At 38.3% G+C, this 21,456-nt stretch overlaps 1 protein-coding gene and 1 pseudogene across 1 annotated transcript; both read right to left on the bottom strand.

Annotated features, from left to right (window-relative positions):
- Nucleotides 1-888: 888 nt before the first annotated feature.
- LOC134375852 (olfactory receptor 4D10-like) lies at nt 889-1,824 on the bottom strand. Its single transcript, XM_063094607.1, has one exon. The coding sequence runs from the start codon at nt 1,822-1,824 to the stop codon at nt 889-891; it is 936 nt and encodes a 311-aa protein (XP_062950677.1).
- A 6,791-nt stretch (nt 1,825-8,615) lies between these two features.
- On the bottom strand, nt 8,616-10,369 carry LOC134377022 (heterogeneous nuclear ribonucleoprotein A1-like 3; annotated as a pseudogene).
- Nucleotides 10,370-21,456: the final 11,087 nt, after the last annotated feature.

Below are 21,456 nucleotides of genomic sequence, written 5' to 3'. Positions count from 1 at the left end.
TTCTTTAACTCTCTCTCTCTTCCCCATAAGAGGGAAGAAATGTGAATTTTCAATGTTAAAGCCTAGCCGAGATGGACCTTCATAAGGTTGCAACTGGAAAATCAGTCCTTGGAGACTATGAATGGATTGCCCGGTGGCAACCTTGAGGTTCTGCCTTTGTCTAAACTCATCACAGGAATGTGAATCTGGCATGTCTAGTTCCTTTTCTTTTTTGTCTAGTTTTGCATTAAGATAAATAACTTTAGGCTGTTATGAGAAATCTTTCCAAGCTTCTTCCCTCCTGATAGGAATCTAGGAAGATAATCAATACGTGTCTATGAAATTTTCAGTAGCTCATGGGCCCATGTGGAATTTAACTAAACAGAGGCAAATTTCTCAATCTGAGATAGTCTGTACATACCCATTTATGTGAATTTCAGAGGCACTGACCATGAAATTCTTCTAGAATAGGATTATAGTGCAATAATGTAATAAATTACATTCATGTATTGAAAGAATAATGGGATGTATTTGAAGATGTCTTCATAATTAACTTGACATGAGACCTTGAACAAATCATTTTATCTGTCTATACTTCTATTTTCTTATATTCTAAATATAGGGGTGGACTTCATTACCCTATTTGCCTTCTACATAGTTGTCTGAATTGACATACTGTTACCTTGGTCTTTGAGTGGAAATACATCAGTGAGCTCAATTCTATAACGCTAGTTACTTCATACTGAGCACAAGCTTGGGTTATCAGTTACCTACTAACTTAAAAAGATAAATGAATGGATACCCAGTCAGTGTTGTTGGTTTATTGACAATGTATTTGAGTCTATAAATATGAATCTATGAAAAAATGATAAAGAAATCATTGGTGAAGAAGAATTGGGGAATTTTTTTCTATTTCCTTTCCAACAGTAGGAGTCTTCTCCTGAGTCTTCTCATGGCTGCCTTCATCTCGTGGTTCCTCAGAGTGTAGATCAAAGGGTTCAGCAGAGGGGAGATGACAGTGAAGGTGACAGAGATGGCCTTATCTGTGGGGAGGGCAGTGAAGGGTCGGGCATAGACATAGATACAAGGCACAAAATGCAGGGTCACCACAGTAATGTGGGTGGTGCAGGTGGAGATGGCTTTCCTCTTTCCCTCTCCTGACTGAGACCTTAGTAATAATAATATGACCAAATAGGACACCAGAAGCAAGAAAAGCCACAGAGTGGTAAGCAGTCCATTATTGGAAATCATCAGTAGTTCAAGTACAAAAATGTCTGTACAGGCGAGTTTGAGAACCTGGGGGACGTCACAGTAGAAAGTGTCAAGGACATTAGGTCCACAGAAGGGGAGAGGAAGCAACAGGGAAATCTGCACGACCGAGTGGACAAAGCCCCCCACCCAGGCAGCCACTGTTAACCCAATGCAACGGTCTCTGCTCATGATGGTAACATAGTGCAGAGGCTTGGAGATGGCCACATATCGATCGAACGCCATCACTGACAAAGAGAATGCATCCACCCCTCCAATAAGGTGGAAGAAAAACATCTGAGTGAAGCAGCCATTGAGGGAGATGGTCTTTGTCTCAGACAGAAGGTCCACCAGAACCTTGGGAGCTGTGATGGAGGAAAAGCAGATATCGGCAACAGATAAATTACGGAGCAAAAAATACATGGGTGTGTGAAGGCGAGATTCCCAGGTCACGGTGACCATGATGAGGAGGTTTCCCAGCAGGGTTGTCATGTACACCAAAAGTAGGAAAAGAAACAAGATCAAGCTCACTTCTCGATTCTGGGTTAGTCCAAGGAAAATAAATTCTGTTACTCTGGTGCAGTTTTTCATCTCCATTGAATCATCCTCTTTTTTGCTCTTTATTTTCAAGCTGTGTCATATGAAAGCACTGGGGTATTTATTTTATTGTCCTCCTAAGCACTAAGAATAGAAATCAGAAGCTTCCCCATGTGGCTGTGGCGTTTGCTATTTGTTGAGCTGTGTGTCCACAATTTTAAGATTACAATCAGTTTAGTGATCAAACTAAATTATCACATGCAAAGTCATTTGGTAATTCTTTAAATTCTTTAAAACTATTTTTGGAAAGAATTAGCATATATGTTTAACATGAGTGACATTTACATAGCATATTTAATTTAATTTATTATTTTTATTTATCATTTATCTTTCATTCCATGCACATTTTTTGAATGTCAAGAATGTCCAAAGCATTAAACACAAAATAAGTAAGACATGGTTCCAGGCATTGGGAAATGTATAGTATACTGGTTTAATATTCGTATTAGCAAACATTCTGTTGATTTCAAGAGGGTTTGCCTTGCTAAAAGAGGATACTGTCCTCTTTCTAATTGCAGTGTTGCTGTGGCATGAGTCAGTTTCCTTGCTCTTGGCTATATTATGTCAAATTTCTTAAAGATGCAGCCCATTATTCCATGTCGTAAACTTATCAGTGTGACTACTTTATACTAATCAGATTATTTGCTTAATAATTATTTGATAATTTTTAAATTAGCTATTAAAGAACAGATTGAAACAATGAGCAAAACCAAATCTCTAATAATATCATCAATTTTTTGATTGTCGCTAGAACACTTAAGATGAGGTCTATCTTAACAAATTTTTTGCTGTACAATAGGGTATTGTTATGTGTAGGCACAGTATTGCACAGCAATTCTCTAGAACGTATTCATCTCATATAAATGAATTTTTATTCTTATTGAACAACAACTCCCCATTTTCTCCTCCCATCAGCCCCTGGCAACTACCCCTCTACTCTCTCTTTCCATGACTGACTCTTTTAGAAGGGAGCTCATGTAGTATTCGTTCTCCTGAAACTGCATAGCATGTTTTAAAAAGATGCCATTACCAAAGATCAATTTGATGCATTTGGTACAAAACTTCCAATCTAATACATCTTTTCTCTGTTTATTCCACTTTAAGAAATTTTTTTCATTTCTTCTTGTCACTTAATGCTGCTATAGGGGGCAAAAGGTTCTGGTTTCCCTAAAAGCAAGTAGTAAAAGTATCATCTGAAGGTTATTTTTTATTTAACTGCTCCTGTTTTATTATGATTACTATCAGTTATTTTTCTACACCTTGCAGAAACACATTATGATAAGAAGCTATGGAAGGTCTGGAACTCTGAAAGATGATTTATTTTTTTCCAAAGGAGGAATTTCCCAGCTGGGAGAGACAGTGAGATGTAATGCAGAGAGCTCTGTATTGGGAGATCGAAGCATTGGTTCCATCTTGTCTTTATTCTGCCATCAACTGGCTGAATGATGGGGACTCTGACTTCTCAATTGTGGACTGTGTGGGATGGATACTGTGGATAATATCAGTGTAAGGCAGCAGAGAGGAGGAGGAATAGGAACCAAGGAGGAGACTCACTTCAGAGGCTGCAAGAGTGAATGAGGGTGCAGATCCCTGGGTCTGGAGACAGGAGCCCCCATTTCAGGCTCTGCCAAAACGCAGGAACCAACTGGTGATCTGCTTTCACTCCCTGTTCTGTTTCTCGTCTGCTTTTCCTGTCTTCACCATCATCAATAGATACATCTGTAGGTGGTTGGAAAAAAACAGTTGTGGAGTTTAATGTCCCCCACACTCTTCAAACCCTGAGAGTTGAAGTGTCTTGTGAATGTCTCTCTTATGTACTGCTCTGCAGAAGGGGTTTTTACTTCTTTTCTAGAGATGAAGAAATAATATTCAGAAAGGTGAGCTCATTTCCCCAAATTCACAATAGTAAAGGGTGCCACTGAACTTTACCATTGGATGTTTGGAGTTCTGTTTAGCTCCAAACTTACATTCTATGTGGTATAATATACAATCATTGTTTCAGCTTTCAATTGAACAGATTTTTCTTTTTGCATTCATTTTAGAATAAAGGTGGCAGAAAAACAGCCCCAGGTGTGTTATTTATATAAAAAGTAAAATTCCAACATTATAGTGGAGTCATTATAGGCTGAACCCAATCTCTCACACCTCTGTGGAACCATCTACATGATTCTGCCAGTATTAGCAAAGTACACATGAGTATGACCAAGTTCTCACGCTGGAGCAATTTTCAATCTGATGAAAAATACAAATATATAAATGTATAAACCAGGATGGGATGAGATACTGGCACAAATGGAGTCCTGTGGGAGCACAGAAGAGCTCTGTTTGTGGCTAGTTTGGGATGGTTTCCTAGAGGAAGTGAGTTTTTAAGTCAGTCTTGATGAATTTTCAAGAAACAGAAGCAGGGATATCTCATTCAAAGGCAAGAGCCCACACAAGGTCAGTCAGTGGTGAGAATGACGTGATTGAACACAGAACAGTGGAAAAAGCAGTGTGCTTGTCACAGAGTGGCGGAGTGTGAAGTGTAAGAAGATTTTTATTAGTAACAGAAGGTCTCTTACCCTATTAATAAAGGATTTATTATTACATTTTATAGTTCTAAGATATTATTTGGTTGTTGAATGATTGACCTAAGCCTACTGATCTTCTTGTTCTTTTATTCAGATTGTAAAACCTAAAATTTTTTTTCTTGGGGGTGTGGGCAATGTCCTTTGACTTCTTTACTCTCACTCTGATCATAACCTTTTTGAGTACACGACAGGGGTGTTCTGAAAAGTGGTGATGGAGGGCTGTGACTCTTGCTTGAGCTTGCGGGAGAGGAAAAGATAGTGACCCTCTTCTGAGAGGTGGCCCATACTATATCAGTCACACTTTCCTCTACTTGTTCCCTCTTTGTACCAAAGCTAAGTGGGTGGAGGGATCATAAGGCAGTGAGAGGCACTGCTGTCTTTAGAATAATGCATGTCTTTCACAAGCCATTGTTCATCATCCAAAAAACTTTTACAATTATTACTTGTTATACCTTATACATAACGAATGAACGTTTGTTAGTCTTTAAATGTATAGGGATAAATTGGACTACATTGTCAATGTTTATAGCCTGACAGAAGTGGATGATTTGTGTAAATTGATGAATGTCTTGCATGATAGAATGTGAGATATGTCATGAGAGAATTAGAGATAGATTTGGGTGGAAAAGAAGATGTGCTAAGGAAAATGATGGTTTTCACTAGTTAAAAATCTTTTATTTTTTGAATGCCTATTATTTCTGAATTGGTATAAAATGTTGATTAATTCTCACCACAATCTGCTAAGCATTAATGTAACGTTACCCTGTTTTTTATATGGAACTAACCACCAATCTATGTTTGGTTTCTGTGGCTACTTCAAAAAGTTCATGGAAAGATTTGCATTATCTTTTAATTGTATTTTTCCATGAGCTTTTTGAAATACCTGCATATGTATAAAATACAAGAGATGGAAATAGGATGGAAGAAAACAATTTTATTTCAATATTCTATATTAGGTCTATGTCTGTATAACAAGAGTGTTTGAAAAAGTCTGCAGATAAGCACTTGACAGAAAGGGGCAATTTGCATCAACTTCAGTCTGAGGTGGCCTCACCAGTTAGCAACTCAAAGGGTCACAGAAAATGTGTGAGGCCTTCCCTCACACCAAATAAACCACATTTCTGCAGACATCTTAACACAACATCCCTTTGCCCAATATTTAACACCCACCTTTATTATTTCTGTCACAGAATGATTATCTTGACTCTGAAGCACTTAATATACCTGAAAAAATCACAAATTGTTTATTTGTAATTAGTAATGACATCTCAATTTCAATATATATAACCTTATCCTTACCTAGCAGGTTGATGTCTTTACCTAGTTCCCTTGATTCTGGAACTTCAGATAGAAATTGTATGCTATTAGGTAAAATGTATAACAGAAGACTGTTGAAATCAATTCTTGAAAATGTTGTCTGATGGTAAAGCCTTTTGGAAGATTAAATATCTTTTTGTCTTTGCTCCATTTTCAGGAGAGAAAGGGTAGACTCAAGGAATTATGCCTTTAAAATTCTTCCACTATCTCCCTGTCTTATGTACAAATCCCTCAGCCTCAGGGTTAATGTTATTAAGAAAATATTATTGGACCAGATAGTGAAAGTAAGTGGCTGATTCCAATTTTGCTGATACAGTTTCAATGGGAGTTATTAAAATGCTGCCAAGACATGCACATATGCACATGTGTGCACATACACACATATGGACAGATTTTGGTCGGTGTCCAAATTGTTAGAGAAAATCTATCCCCTTAACCACAGTTCAATCAGAATCTCGTTAAAACTCGCCAAATGCTGTGCCCAGGAGACTTCAAGAGTCCAATTTTTACAGCTCACAAGGCTCAGAGGACACCATATATATGTAACTTTCAATAAGATTGCCAAAAGACTAGACGAAAACAGGCCTCAAATCATTTCCTATCAGTACAATTTGTAAACAAAAGACGATTATAGCTCCATGATGTTGCTATAAGCTTCCACATAGACAGAAACCCAAGTTAGATAATGTGTAATGAGTACACGTTTCCCCGGCTTTCCAACACCGTACTCATATGGAATCTCTCAATTTGGAGACAGCTGGGTTGGTATAAGTTAGTAACACTGTGCACACAAATACGGAACTTATTTAAAAATGTTAGGGAAGTTGGGAAAAGTTGATGCCTTTCAGTGAAGATAGGAAGAGGGATAAATTGAATTCAAACAAATCTCAATCTCTTTTGGAATTTTAGTAGTGGAGAATGGAGTTTCAAGAATTTAAAATTTAATTTGTAACAAGAATTAATTGTGAGAGAGCACCGAATCCTAACCACTAGACCACCAGGGAAGCTTAGAACAAGAATTAATTGTGAATAGGATGCAGGAAAGGCATTCATGTGAGACAGGGGCTTTGGGATTATATAAACTCTCTGGCATCTGTGATTTACATAAAAAATACAGTAAAGTGTAAAAAGGAATTCACTCAACAGTTATTTATAGAGAGCCAATTTATACTGAAGGCACTGAAAGTATAGCAGAGAACAAAACAGACAAATATATTTACTGTCATAGATAGTGGGAGGATACAGATAATAAATAAAGTCAATAAATAAAATATAGAAAGTATGTTGGTGATAAACAAAACAAAAGCAATTTGGCAGGGCAGTGAGATAAGGAGTGTTGAATAGTCTATAAAAGGGTGTCAGTGCGGAGATGGGGCCTGTGATTGTGACATCAAGGACAGTGTTTAAGAGAAGATGTCAAAAAGTAACTGAAGGGTTCAATTCTGGAGGAACAGTAGGCCTTTGTGAGAATTTGTTTTTATTCTGAGTGAAATTGGAGGGTATTTTAAAACTATTTTTATTTTTTCTTTATTTTTATAGCAGCTTTAGTTTTACAGAAAATTGAAGCAGAAAGTACAGGTAGTTCCCATATTCATCTCCCACCCTTGTATACAGTTTTTTGTGTTATTTATTTATTTTTGTTCTCCTATTATTGACATGCTATATTACTGTGGGACATTTGTTACAATTATTAATTAATATTGATATATTATTGTTATTATTTTTTTACCATGCGATTTTTAAAAATTGAAAGAATTGATTGTACATATCTCTGTTGACACCATGTGATTTTTTAACAGGTATTCAGGCAAGTAATGACAGTGTTTCCCAGTTCTAGTAACCATGTTATCCTATTTAAAAAAAATTCTTTTATTGATTATACATATTCATGAGGCACAGGGCAGATCGTTAACACATGTGCCCAACATGTGGTGAGCAGATCAATACTATCAGCATGCCCACCTCCTCAAATCGCAAATATTCCCCATGTTCCCCACCCAACCTCTCCCAAATCCCTCTCCCCTGCCCCTGGCAACCCTAGGTCTGTTGTCTCTCTCTGCAAATCCAACACACCATCGTGGTCTTTCTTTCCTTCCGTTTTTCTCTCTTAGCTCCCACTTACGAGTGAGGACATGTGGATTTTTTGCCTCTGTTCCTGGCTTATTTTGCTTAACGTAACTTTCTCCAAACTCATCCGTGTTGCTGTGTATGGCAGAATTTCATTTTATTTTTTATGGCCAAGTAGTATTCCACTGTGTATATTAACACATTTCCCTTATCCAGTCTGTTATTGGACATCTAGGTTGGTTCCAGCTCTTGTCTATTGTAAATAGAGCTGCTATGAACATGGGAGTGCACATATCCCTTTGACATGATGATTTCCATTGCTTTGGGTATATACCTAGCAGTGGGATTGCTGGATGATATGGTAGTTCTATCTGTAGTTGTTTGAGAAACCTCCATACTGTTTTCCATAGTGGCTGTGCTAATTTACAGTCCCTCCTCCAAAAGTGAGACTTTCTTCCCCTTTTAATATTTTCTTTAGATGTTTGTTGGTTTTTTTTCTAAAGTCACATTTATTTAGCGTGATGATTAGACTATTACATTTAGCAATCAACAGCATGGCTGCAAAAAAAATTTTTTTACATTAAATCCCTTTGTTTGAATGCTTTATACTTTCCACAGGACAGAAACTAAAATAACCTGCTATACAATCAGTCACAAATACAGTCCTTGAGTTTTTTTGCCCATACACATGAGTATTGTCTAAAACATGTCTTCTTTGTAGCAGGAGGCCCTGCCACCACTGTACTTGGCTGAGTTCACAAATCTGTTGGAAACTGTAGCTTCCCTGTCACTTCTCTGGCTCTTCTCTCCTGCTAAGCTTTGTTTCCTGGAAGTTAATTAGAACTTCCTGCCACTGACATAGCTACTGCTGCTGCTGGAGTCACCATAGCCACCTTGGTTTCATAGTTTGGCAAAATATTGTCCTTCACCACCAAAGGGACCAGAACTTCTGCCTACAAAATTTCCTCCCTTCATGGGTCCACAATTTGAACACTGTTGTAATTGCCAGAATCATTGTAGCTTCCACCACCTCCAAAATCGCTCTCATCATTACCAAATCCATTATAACCATCCCCACAGCCATCACATCCATCACCACCATGGCTGCCACCAGAGCCACCATGACCACCAAAGTTTTCTCCATAACCAAAGTTGTCATTCCCACCAAAACCACCTCCATGACCACCACAAAAGTTTCCAGAGCCACTTTGACCTCTTTGGCTGGATGAAGCACCAGCCATCTCTTGCTTCGACAGAGCTTTCCTTACTTCACAGTTTTGGCCATTCACAGGACGGTATTTCTTTTCTTTTCTTTTTTTTTTTAAAAAATTTTATTTTGTCGATATACATTGTGGCTGATTATTGCTCCCCATCACCAAAACCTCCCTCCCGTCTCTTTCCCCCTCTCCCCCCCAACAATGTCCTTTCTGTTTGCTTGTCGTATCTACTTCAAGTAATTGTGGTTGTTATATCTTCTTTCCCCCCCGTTTTTTTTTTTTTTTTGTGTGTGTGTGTGAATTTATATATTAATTTTTAGTTCCCACCAATAAGTGAGAACATGTGGTATTTCTCTTTCTGTGCCTGACTTGTTTCACTTAATATAATTCCCTCAAGGTCCATCCATGTTGTTGCAAATGGCAGTATTTCATTCGTTTTTATAGCTGAGTAGTATTCCATTGTGTAGATGTACCACATTTTCCGTATCCACTCATCTGATGATGGGCATTTGGGCTGGTTCCAACTCTTGGCTATTGTAATGAGTGCTGTGATGAACATTGGGGAACAGGTATACCTTCGACTTGATGATTTCCATTCCTCTGGGTATATTCCCAACAGTGGGATAGCTGAGTCGTATGGTAGATCTATCTGCAATTGTTTGAGGAACCTCCATACCATTTTCCATAGAGGCTGCACCATTTTGCTACATCACTCAGCATCCGGGAAATGCAAATCAAAACCACATTGAGATACCATCTAACCCCAGTTAGGATGGCTAAAATCCAAAAGACTCTGAACGATAAATGCTGGCGAGGCTGCGGAGAAAAAGGAACTCTCATACATTATTGGTGGGACTGCAAAATGGCACAGGATGGTATTTCTGAATGACAATCTTATCCATGGAGTCATGGTCATCAAAGGTCACAAAAGCAAAGCCCCTCTTATTGCCACTGCCTCTGTCGGTCATGGTTCCAATCACTTCACTTTTCCCACACTGTTCAAAGTAATCTCTCAGATGATGTTCTTCAGTGTCCTCTTTAATGCTGACAACAAAGATCGTTTTAACAATTAAGTAGGCATCTGGCTTTGAGAATCCTCTCTTGAGACAGCCCTCTTTGGTTCCACACTCTTCCATTCACTTTGCGTGGCCTTGCATTTATGGCTGCATCCACCTCCTCCACAGTGGCATATGTGACAAATGCAATGCCCCTGGAGTGCTTAGTGTTTTGATCCCTCATTACCACACAATCCATGAGCATTCCCCATTGCTCAGAATGGCTGCTGAGACTCTCATCAGTTGTTTCAAAGCTGAACCCTCCAGTGAAGAGCTTCCACAGTGTTTTGGGTTCTTTAGGAGACTCTGACTTTGACATGACAGCAGTGGAAAGAGACTTTAATCATGCTTCCTCGGCAGCATCCACAGACAGAAAAGGCATTTATTGGTTTTTTCAGGTGGTAAGATTGAGTTTCTTTTTTCTTTCTCATTAGTATTTTTTGTTTTAGCAGTGAGTTTTGTTCTTTCTTGTGTATTTGTGATAGTGATTATTGTTTTTTGGATTCCAGATGCAGGACACCCTTGAGAATTTCTTGCCGGGCTGGTTATGTGGTGATGAAAACTTGCAGTTTTTGTTTGTCTGGGAAAAACAAAATTTCTCCCTCAGTTCTGAAGGATTGCCTTCCTGGGTGTAGTATTCATGGCTGGCTGTTTCTTTCTGTATTTTGAATATGTCATCCCATTTTCTTCTTGCCTGTAGAGTTTCAGTTGAGAAGTCTGCTGTTAGTCTTATGGGGGCTCCCTTATAAGTGACTTGGTGCTTTTCTCTTGCTGCTTTTAGGATTCTCTCTTCGTCTTTGTGTTTTGCCAGGTTGACTATAATGTGCCTTGGAGAGGATATTTTTGTCAGATCTGTTAGGGGACCTTTGAGTTTCCTGGATCTGAAAGTCTGTGTCTCTCCCTGTACCTGGGAAGTTTTCTGTTATTATTTCATTGAATAGATTCTTTTCTTTCCTTTTATAAATTTTATTTTATTGATTATGCATATTCATGGGGTACAAAGCTGACCTTCACCACCTGCACCAAGGATGTGATGGTCAGATCAATAGTATCAGGATGACCATTACCACAAATTGTGATTATTCTCCATGTTCTCCATCCAGTTAATCCCAACTCCCCACCACCTCACCCATGCAATGCTCTGAATGCTCTCTCCCATCTGCAAGTCTAATGCATCACTGTGGCATTTCTTACCTTCCTTCTTTCTCTTTAGTACTCACATATGAATAAGGTCATGTGGTATTTTTCCCTATGTGCCTGGCTTATTTCACTTCACATAATTTTCTCCAAGCTTATCTATATTGCTGCATATGGCAGAATTTCATTATTTTTTTTATGGTAGAGTATTATTTGATGGTGTATATAACCACATTTTCCTTATCCAGACATCTGTTGATGAACATTTAGGTTACTTCCATGTATTGGCTATTGTAAATAGAGCTGTGATGAACATGGGAGTGCAGGTATCCCCTTCAAAAAGATGATTTCCATTCCCTTGGGTATATACCTAGAAGGGGGTTGCTGGATTGTTTGAACAGAATACCAATGCCTTTACCTTTCTCCTCCTCTTCTGGAACAGCCATGATTTGAATGTTTGTGTGCTCAAGGTTGTCTGCTAGCTCTCTTAGACTTTCTTCAGTTTTTAAAATTCTTTTTTCCTTTTTTTTTTTTTTTTTTTTTGTTCACCTGGGTTATTTCATAAAGACCCTCTTTGAGATGAGTGATTCTTTCTTTTGCTTTGTCTAATCTGCTGCTTACACTCTCAGTTGTTTTTTCTTATTTAACTGAATGAATGCTTCAGTTCCAGGAGTTCTGCTACATTCTTTTTAAAGGTATTAATCTCTTTGTAAATTTCATCTTTCATATCCTGGATATTTGTTTTCATTTCATTGTGTTTTCTGAGTCTTCTCTTATCTCACTGAGTTGCCTTAAGATTGTTACTTGGAATTCCTTTTCAGTAATTTTAAGGGTTTCCTGTTCTGTAGGTCTGGTACTTGAGGATTACTATATTCCTTTTGATATATTATTATTAATTTAATTTTATATTATGGCTTCTTCTTTGTGTTGTGCAGTTCTAATGGTTTTGTGTGATGCATAATGTCATGTATTAACTAGTACATATTGTACAGAATAGTTTTGCTGCTCTAAGAATCCTGTGCCATACCTATTCATCCAACCCTCTCTCCTTCCTTATCCCCTGAAATCCTGCTAACCATTTTTTATTACCTCAAACAGTAATCATTTCTTTGTGTTGGAAACATTCAAGATCTTCTCTTCTAGCCAATGGAAACTATACAATAAATTGTTCTTAATTATAGTCATCCTATAGAGCTATAGAAGATGAGATATCATTCCTCCTATCTAGCTCAACTTTTTCATATTAAGCAATCTTCCACTATTCCCAATTCCCCATACTTTTTTCAGCCTTTGGTAACTCTCATTTTACTCTCTACATCTATATGATCAAACAACTTAGCTTCCACATATGAGTGAGAACACGGGGTTTTCCTAGCTCTCTTCACTTAACGCAGTGTCTTTCCATGCTCATCCATGTTGCCATGAATGACACGATTTCATTCTTTTTTATGGTTGAATAGTATTCCACTGTGTATATATACCACATTTTATTCCTTGTCTTTTTTTTTTATTGATACATAATGGGTTATATATATTTGTGGCATACAGAGTTGACTATCAGTACTTGTTTACAATATGTGATGATCAAATCACGATAGTCGGCATATTCGTCATTAGAAAACATATTGATTCATTGTGTCCGTTAACCAATTTCTCCCTACCCCTCTCCCCTTCCCCCTATCTAATAATCACAGATCTGTTCTCCCCTCTGAAAATTCAATGTATTAAATGTATTATTCATTTATTTCTCTCTCTCTCTCTTTTCCACTTATGAATTTGGGCATACAGCATTTCTCTTAAGTGCCTGGCTTATTTCACTTAACATAATTTTATCTAGGCTCATCCATGCTGCAGAAAATGGCAGAATTTCATTTTTTTATGGCTGAATAGTATCCCATTGTGCACATATACCACATTTCCTTTATGCAGTCATCCATTGGTGGGCATTTAGGTTGGTTCCAACTCTTGACTATTGCAAATAGAGCTGTAATTAACATGGGAATGCAGGTATCCCTTCAGCATGATCATTTCTTCCTTTGGACATATATCCAGTAGTGGGATAGCTGAATCACGTGGTAGTTATATCTATAGTTGTTTGAGAAAACTCCATGCTGTTTTCCATAAAGGTTGTACTAATATACAGCCCGCCGATATTGTAGAAGCTTTGCCCTTTGCATTCTTGCCAGCATTTGTTATTCTGTCTTTTTTGATAATAGCCAGTCTAATTGAGGTGATATGATATCTCAATGTGGTTTTGATTTGCATTTCCCTGCTGATTAGTGAAGTTGAGCAGTTTTCATGTATTTTTTGCCCATTTTATGTCTTTTTTGAGAAATGTCTGTTCAGCACTTTGCCCATTTTTTAATCAGATTTCTTTTTTACAATTTAGTTGTCTTAGTTCCTTGTATATTCTGGATATTAATCACTTGTTGCATACATAATTTGCAAATATTTTCTCCCATTCTGTAGATTGCCTATTCACTCTGTTGTTTGCATCCTTTGCTGTATAGACGCTTTTTAGTTTGATAAAATACCAGTTGTTTATTTTTTTTCTCTTTTTGCCTTTGCTTTTGAGGTCTTATTTATAAAGTCTTTTCCCTGTCCTACATCCTGAAATGTTTCTCCTGTGTTTCCTTCTAGGAGTTTTATAGTTTCAAGTCTTATATTTAAGTCTTTAATCCATTTTGAGTTGATTTTGGTATATGGTGAAGTGTATTGGTCTAATTTCTTTTTTTTTACATTTTTATTTTTTTTTAAATTTTATTTTAACTTCTCAATATATATTGTAGTTGATTGTCATGACCATTTACCCATTCGTCTTTCCCCAATCTCTCTCTCCCCTCCCACCCATTACATCATTTCTATTCACTTGTCTTAACAAGTTCAAGGAATTGTGATTGTTGTGTCTCTTCATCCCTCTACTATTTATTTGTTTGTATATTTACTTATTTATTTATTTTTAGCTCCCACAAATAAGTGAGAACATGTATTTCTCTTTCTGTGCCTGACTTGTTTCACTTGATATAATTTTCTCTAAGTCCATCCATGTCATTGTGAATGGTAGTATTTCATTCTTTTTTAAAGCAGAGTACTATTCCATTGTGTAGATATACCACCTTTTCCTTATCCACTCATCTGATGATGTACGTTTGGGCTGGTTCCAACTCTTGGGTTTTTTTTACTCTTGTTGTAAATAGTGCTTCAATAGACATGGGCATACAAGTATCCCTTTGGCATGATGATTTCCATTCCTTTGGGTATATTCCTAGCAGTGGAATAGCTGGGTCATATGGTAGTTCTATCTATAATTGTTTGACGAATCTCCCTACCATTTTCCATAAAGGCTGCACCATTTTGCAGTCCCATCAACAGTGTATGAGAGTTCCTTTTTCTCTGCAACCTTAACAGCATTTACCTTTCTCAGTCTTTTGGATATTAGCCATCCTAACTTGAGTAAGATGATTTCTCGAAGTGGATATATTCTGGATATTAATCCTTTATCAGATGTATATTTTGTAAATATTTTCTCCCACTCTGTTGGTTGTCTTTTCACTCTGTTGATTGTTTCTTTTGCTGTGCAGAAGGTTTTTAGTTTGATATAATCCCATTTGTTTATTTTTCCTTTGGTTGCTTATGCTTTTGGGGTCATGTTCATGAAGTCTGTACCCACTCCTACTTCCTGGAATGTTTGCCCTATGTTTTCTTTAAGGAGTTTTATTGTTTCTGGATTTCTATTTAATTTTTTAAAACATTTTGAGTTGATTTTGGTATATGGGGAGAAGTATGGGTCTAGTTTTATTCTCCTACATATGAATATCCAGTTATCCATGCACCATTTGCTGAAGAGGCAGTCTCTTCCCCAGTGTGTAGACTTGGTGCCGTTGTCAAAGATTAGATGGCTCTAGGTGTATGGGTTGATATCTGGGTCCTCTATTTATTCCATTCATCCATCTGTCTGTTTTTATGCCAGTACCATGCTGTTTTGGTTATTATAGCTTTGTAGTATAGTTTATAGTCAGGTAGTGTTATGCTTCTAGCTTTATTTTTTTGCTCAGGATTGCTTTGGCTATGCCTGGTCTTTTGTTATTTCATATAAATGTCTGGATAGTTTTTTCCATTTCTGAGAAAAATGTCTTTGGAATTTTGATGGGGATTGCTTTGAATCTGTAGATCACTTTGGGTAACATGGACATTTTCACAATGTTAATGCTTCCAATCCAAGAGCATGGGATATCTTTCCATTTTCTTGTGTCCTCTTTAATTTCTCTCAACAGTGGTTTGTAGTTCTCTTCATAGAGATTTTTCACATTCTTGGTTAACTTTCTTCGTAAGTATTTCATTTTTTTGATGGCTATTGTAAATGGGTTAGCTTTCTTGATTTCTTTTTCTGCATCTTCACTGTAGGAGTAAAGAAATGCTACTGATTTTTGTTTGTTCATTTTGTATCCTGCAACTTTGCTGAAATCATTTATCAACTCCAAGAGTTTTTTCATAGAAGCATTAGGCTGTTTCTCATTTGCTTATTTGCTGTTCCAGTGGGTTTTATTCTTTCTTGTGTATTCATGGTGGTGATGAACTGTTTTTTGATTCCAGATGCAGACTCCTTGAAGTATTTTTGTAGCACTGGTTGTGTGGTGGTGAACTTCTGCATTTTTTGTCTGTCTGGACACTATTTCTCCTTCATTTGTGAAGAATAGCCTTCTGGGAATGGTATTCTTGGCCAGTGGTTTTTTTCTTTTAATATTTTGAATATATCATCCTGTTCCCTCCTGACCTGTGATGTTTCTGCTAAGAAATCTTCTGCTAGTCTGATGGTGACTTTCTTATAGATGACTTGGCACTTTTCTCTTGCTGTTTTTAGATTCTCTTTGTCTTTGACTTTGACAATTTAACTACAATGTTAAACTATCAAAGGTCTTAGAGAGGACCTTTTTGGATTGAATCTGATTGGGGATCTTTGAGCCTCTTGGATCAGGTAGTCCATATTTATCCCAATACCTGGGAAGTTTTCTGCTATTATTTCATTGAATAGGTTTTGAATACCTTTCCCTTTCTCTTCTTCCTGAACAGCCATAATTTGGGTGTTTGCATGCTTAAGGTTGTATGACAGCTCTTGTAGGTTTTTTTCATTTCCTTTTTCTTTTGCCTACCTGGGTTACTTCAAAAAACATGTTTTCAAGGTCAGAATTTCTTTCTTCTGACTTCACTAGTCTGTTGCTTAAGCTCTCAGTTGTATTTTTTATTTCATTGAATAAATTCTTTATTTCCATGAATTCTGCCACGTTCTTTTACAAGATATTCATCCTTCAAATCCTGAGGTTTTTAAATTTATTTGTTTTCATTTCATTGTGTTGTCTACTTGAAGTTTCTTGTATCTCATTGAGTTTCCTAAGATTGTTGCTTGAAATTCCCTTTCAGTCATTTCAAATGTTCCCTGTCATTTGGGGTATGGTAATGGAGAATTATTGTATTCCTTAGGATTGTCATATTTTCTTTCTTTTCCTCCCCCCATATTTCTAGTATCTCTACATTGATGGCTGGGCAACTGACTGAGCAGTTGCTTCTTCTAATACTCAGGAGTGGCTTCTGATGAGGGAGACTTCCTCCTGTGGATGTGTTTTATATTGACCATTGGGTTGTGTGTTTTAGTTTTGTTTCTGTGTAGAAACAGTAGTGTAGACTGTGTGTGGTTATGACTGTATTCTATGTGAGAGTTGTCTGTGAGTGCCTCCTGGCCTATGTGCTGGGGCACTCAGTATTTTCTTGCTGATGTTGGGAATACTGGGTTGGGTCATCAAGGTCATGGGCAAGAACTTGGGTTCTTGTTAGAAGTGCCTGGATACCTTTTTACTCCTTGGCTCAGTGGGTGACCCTTGCTGGCACCCTGGTTAGTATACTATAACCCTGATAGGTGCTCTGGGGTGACCTGAAATTACTCAGCTTAAATGAATGACCTTGGGCAGGGTTCCTGTGGATTGAGATTAGGACCTTAGGCTTTGAGAGGGGATAATGGGGTACTTAGCAACCACTCAGCTACAGTGGGTGACTCAGTGGTGTCATTGGGTTCGGGGCAGAGGTCGATAACCCCCAGGGGAGGTGTCAATGTAGTCTGTAGCTTTGCTGTTGAAGTGAGTGACACTGAGCAGGGTCAGTTGATTTCTGTGTGGTGTCCTGTACCCTCAGGAGAGACACTGGAATGGTCTGAAATACCACTGTTGAACTGGGGTACTCACAATGAGGCATTAGCAGTTTTGGGTGGGAGTCTTCTCCCTCAAGAGGGATGATGGGGTCCTCAATAACTATTCAGCTAGAATGGTCACTTTTAGTGAGGCCGCTGCAGTTGTGGACAGGACTTGTGACCCTAAGAGTGTTGCTGGGACACTCTGAATCTGCTCATCTGGGGTGTGATGTCCTACATGAGGTTGCTGGGGCTGTGTGTAGGCTTCTTTGCACCCAAGAGAGCTACTGGATTTTTCTGCAGCCTCCTTGATGGGGCGGGTTGACTTGGGCAGGCTCACTGGAGCTGTAGTTATGTGTCTGTGCCTGAAAGAATCCTTCACTACCTCCTCATGCCTGCATGAATTACAAGTGTGCCTCACCAAAGAAGGAGGGGTTGTCAGGAGTTCCCAGTACCAGGTGCATGGCCATAGAGTCTGTTGCTCAGAGAGGTATATTTGTTCTCCTTTCCCTCCTCATGGTTCTAAGTATTGTAGGAACATCCCACTAAAGTACGCAGGGTCACCAACCACAGGCAACAGACCTGAATTAGCTGTTTTCAAGATCTGGAGCTTGTGCACACTGACCCCCTCTGTCCTGAAGGTGCCATCCTTGCTGCACTGGACCAGCCTTTCCCAGGATGCAGGGCTGAAGCCAAGTTTTAATGCCAATTCCTAGCTCACTGTAGCAGTCTGGGGCCTGGGGGGTGGAGGAAGCTCTGCATGAGTCCTTCCCCAGGCCAATGCAGCCACACACATGCCTGCAGCAGTTCCTGACACCAAGTGCATGGCTGCACGAGTGGCACAGACTCCCCCACGGGTTGGGTCACTGGTTCTTTCACCTTTCTGTCACAAAATTCCAGAATCCCCATGTAGAGCTAGAGATAGGGTGTGGTGCTCACAGATCCATTGAGCCCATTCATAAACCCTTCACATGCAGGTCTGTGAGCTAGGTAACTGGCAAAGTCCAAAGGAAAACTGAAACTGAGCAGCTGCCAGCAGAGTAAACATGTTCTATTTTTAGATGCTTAGCCATGAGCTCTGAGGTCAGCACTGCTTCACAAAGTGAAGAACACACAAAAGCAATTAACTAGAAAGATACATGGGTGCACATGCACACTAACTCCACCCACACACAAGTTGCTTACAAGAAATGTGCTGCTCCATCCCCCAGACAGACCTGAGCCAAGGGAGCCTGACGAAATTATTCTATTTTCCCCACACCCCACTACTCTGGGTTGAGGAATGGGGTGGTGATGATGGAGAAACTTTTCAATCTCTTTGTGGCTTTCCTGAGTTTCTGTACTCACCCAAGTCTCTGCTACTGCCTTCCTGTGCTCAAGCTCCCTTCTTTAGTTTTTCTAGTCCAAGTGTAGTTGCTCATTTGCTGCATTCTCCATCTTTGTGGGAGAGAGGAGTACTGTCTCTTAGTCTGCCATCTTGCTCTGCCTCCTGATTCCATATCTTGGCTACTGTGAATAGTGCTGCAATAAAAATCGAAGAGCAAATATCTGTTCAATATACTGATTTCCACTCCTTTAGATATATACCTAGTAGTGGGATTGATGGATCATATAGTGACTCTATTTATAGTTTTATATATTTTATAGTTTTTTGATTCTGTTTTCTGTAAATGTTTACTAGTTTACATTCCTACCAACAATGTATAAGAGTTCCCCTTTCTTAGCATTCTTGCCAGCATTTGCTATTTTCTGTCTTTGATTATAGCCATTCTCACTGGAGTGAGGTGATATCTCACTGTGGTTTTGATTTGCATTTCTTTAATAATTAGTGTTGTTGAGCATTTTTCATATACTTGTTGGCCATTTGTACATCTTGAGAAATGCATATTCAGCTCATTTGCCCATATTTTGATGAGATTGTTTTCTTGCTATTGAGTTTGCTATTATCAGTGTCTTGCATTTTTGTTATTCTGGTGGTATTTCATTATGGTGTTAATTTGCATTTTAACTAGGGTTTTATGGTTTCTTATTGTTGGGTCTGCCACCGGCTGACCCGAACAGCCCTAGCCTCGTTCCTTTCAGTGGGCGAGCGAACGGCCCGGGATTCCTCTTTCCCTCCTGTCCCCTTTGGAAGGAGACAGGGGAAGAGAGCTGTGAAGAGAGGTGAGCACAGTGCCATCCCCAACCCAGCCCAGTTAAAGGACACTCAGATGCAGCGGGGGTTCTGTCAAGCAGTTCCGTTTATTATCACACAAGCACTTGCTTTTATAGGCAGATGGGGAAGGGAGGTTTTAACATAATCCTATCAGCTTAAAAGTCAAGGGCATGCATCCTGTCTCAATACCTAGCTATTGCAACCACGCAGTGTTTACGAGTGCAGAAGCATGTATTTGGCCAATAAGGGCTAAGGCAAGTTTCCCACAGACACTCCCACCCTACTTCCTCCTGGGGCCGTCTTACGCTGCCACGTCAATATGCCCTTGTGGGCCCATAATGGCGCCGCTTGTAATGTCACTTAAGGTGGTATTAGTTTTTAAGGCTTGACATCTTACTGGGGTTTTGATTTGAATTTCCTTGATGATTAGTGATGTTGAGAATTTTTTCATATAGCTGTTGGCTATTTGTGTGTCTTATTTTGAGAAATGTTTATTCAGGTATTTCCCCATTTTTAAAAATTGGATTGTTGGCTTTTTTGCTGTTAAGTTGTTTAGGTTACTTGTATATTTTGGATATTAGTCCCTTGTTGAATGAATAGTTTGCAAATATTTTATCCCATTTCACTAGTTGCCTGTTTGCTCTGTTGACTGTTTCTTTTGCTGTGCAGGAAGCTTTTCAGTTTGATATAATCCCATTTGTCTATTTTTGCTTTTGTTGCCAGTGATTTAGAACTCTTCATCTTCTCCATAAAATTTTTGCCCAAATCAATGTCCTATAGTGTTTCCCCTATGTTTTATTCCAGTAGTTTTATAGTTTCAGGTCTTACATTTAAGACTTTAAATCATATTGAATTGATTTTTGTAAATGGTGAGAGATATGGGTCTATTTTCATCCTTCTGCACATGGATATCCAGTTTTCTTAGCACCATTTATTGAAGAAGCTGTGCTTTCCCCAATGTATTCTTTTTGGGGGCATAGCTATTGTAAATGGGATTGCTTTCTTGATTTCTTTTTCAACTTGCTTCTTATTGGTATATAGAAATGCTACTAAGTTTTGAATGTTGATTTTGTATCTTGCAACTTTGCTGAATTTGTTAATCAGTTCTAAGAGTTTTTTTTTGTGTGTGTGTGTGTGTAAATTCTTTAGTTTTTCTCTCTATAAAATCATGTTGTCTTCAAACAGGGACAATTCAACTTCCTCGTTTCTAATTTGGATGCACTCCATTTCTTTCTCTTGCCTGAGTGCTCTGGCTAGAACCTCCAGTACTATGTTGAATAATAGTGGTGAGATTGGGCATCCTTGTCTTATTCCTGTTCTTAGAGGAAAAACTTTTAACTTTTCTCTGTTCAAGATTATGTTAGCTGTGTGTTTGTTATATACGTCCTGTTTTGTGTTGAGATACTTTCCTTGTACACCTAATTTGTTAAGAGTTTTCATTATGAGGGGATGTTGAATTTTATCAAATGCTTTTTTTTCTGTATTTATTGAGTTGGCCATATTGTTTTTGTACTTCATTTTGTTGATATAGTGTATCACATATATTGATCTGTATATATGGAACCATCCTGTATCCCTGGATGAATCTTACTTGATCATTGTGGACAATTTTGTTGATATGTTGTTGAATTCTGTTTGCTAGTACTTTGTTGAGAATTTTTGCATCAATGTTCATCAGGGATATTGGCCTGTAGTTTTCTTTTATTTTATCTTTGTCTGATTTTGGTATTGGGGTAATTCTGGCCTCAAAGAATGAGTTTTGAAGCATACCCTCTGCTTTGATATTTTGGAATAGTTTGAGAAGAATTGGTATTAATTTTTCTTGAAAACTTAGGTAGAATTTAGCAATGAAGTCATTTGATTCTGGGCTTATTTTTGATGAAACACTAGTAATTACTGCTTCGATCTCATACTCGTTATTGGTCTGTTCTGGGTT

The sequence above is a fragment of the Cynocephalus volans genome, chromosome 4 (genome assembly GCF_027409185.1).
Source record: "Cynocephalus volans isolate mCynVol1 chromosome 4, mCynVol1.pri, whole genome shotgun sequence".
Classification (NCBI taxonomy): Eukaryota; Metazoa; Chordata; class Mammalia; order Dermoptera; family Cynocephalidae; genus Cynocephalus; species Cynocephalus volans.
The sequence above is the reverse complement of the archived record's forward strand: the minus strand, read 5'-3'. Positions and strand labels throughout refer to the sequence as shown.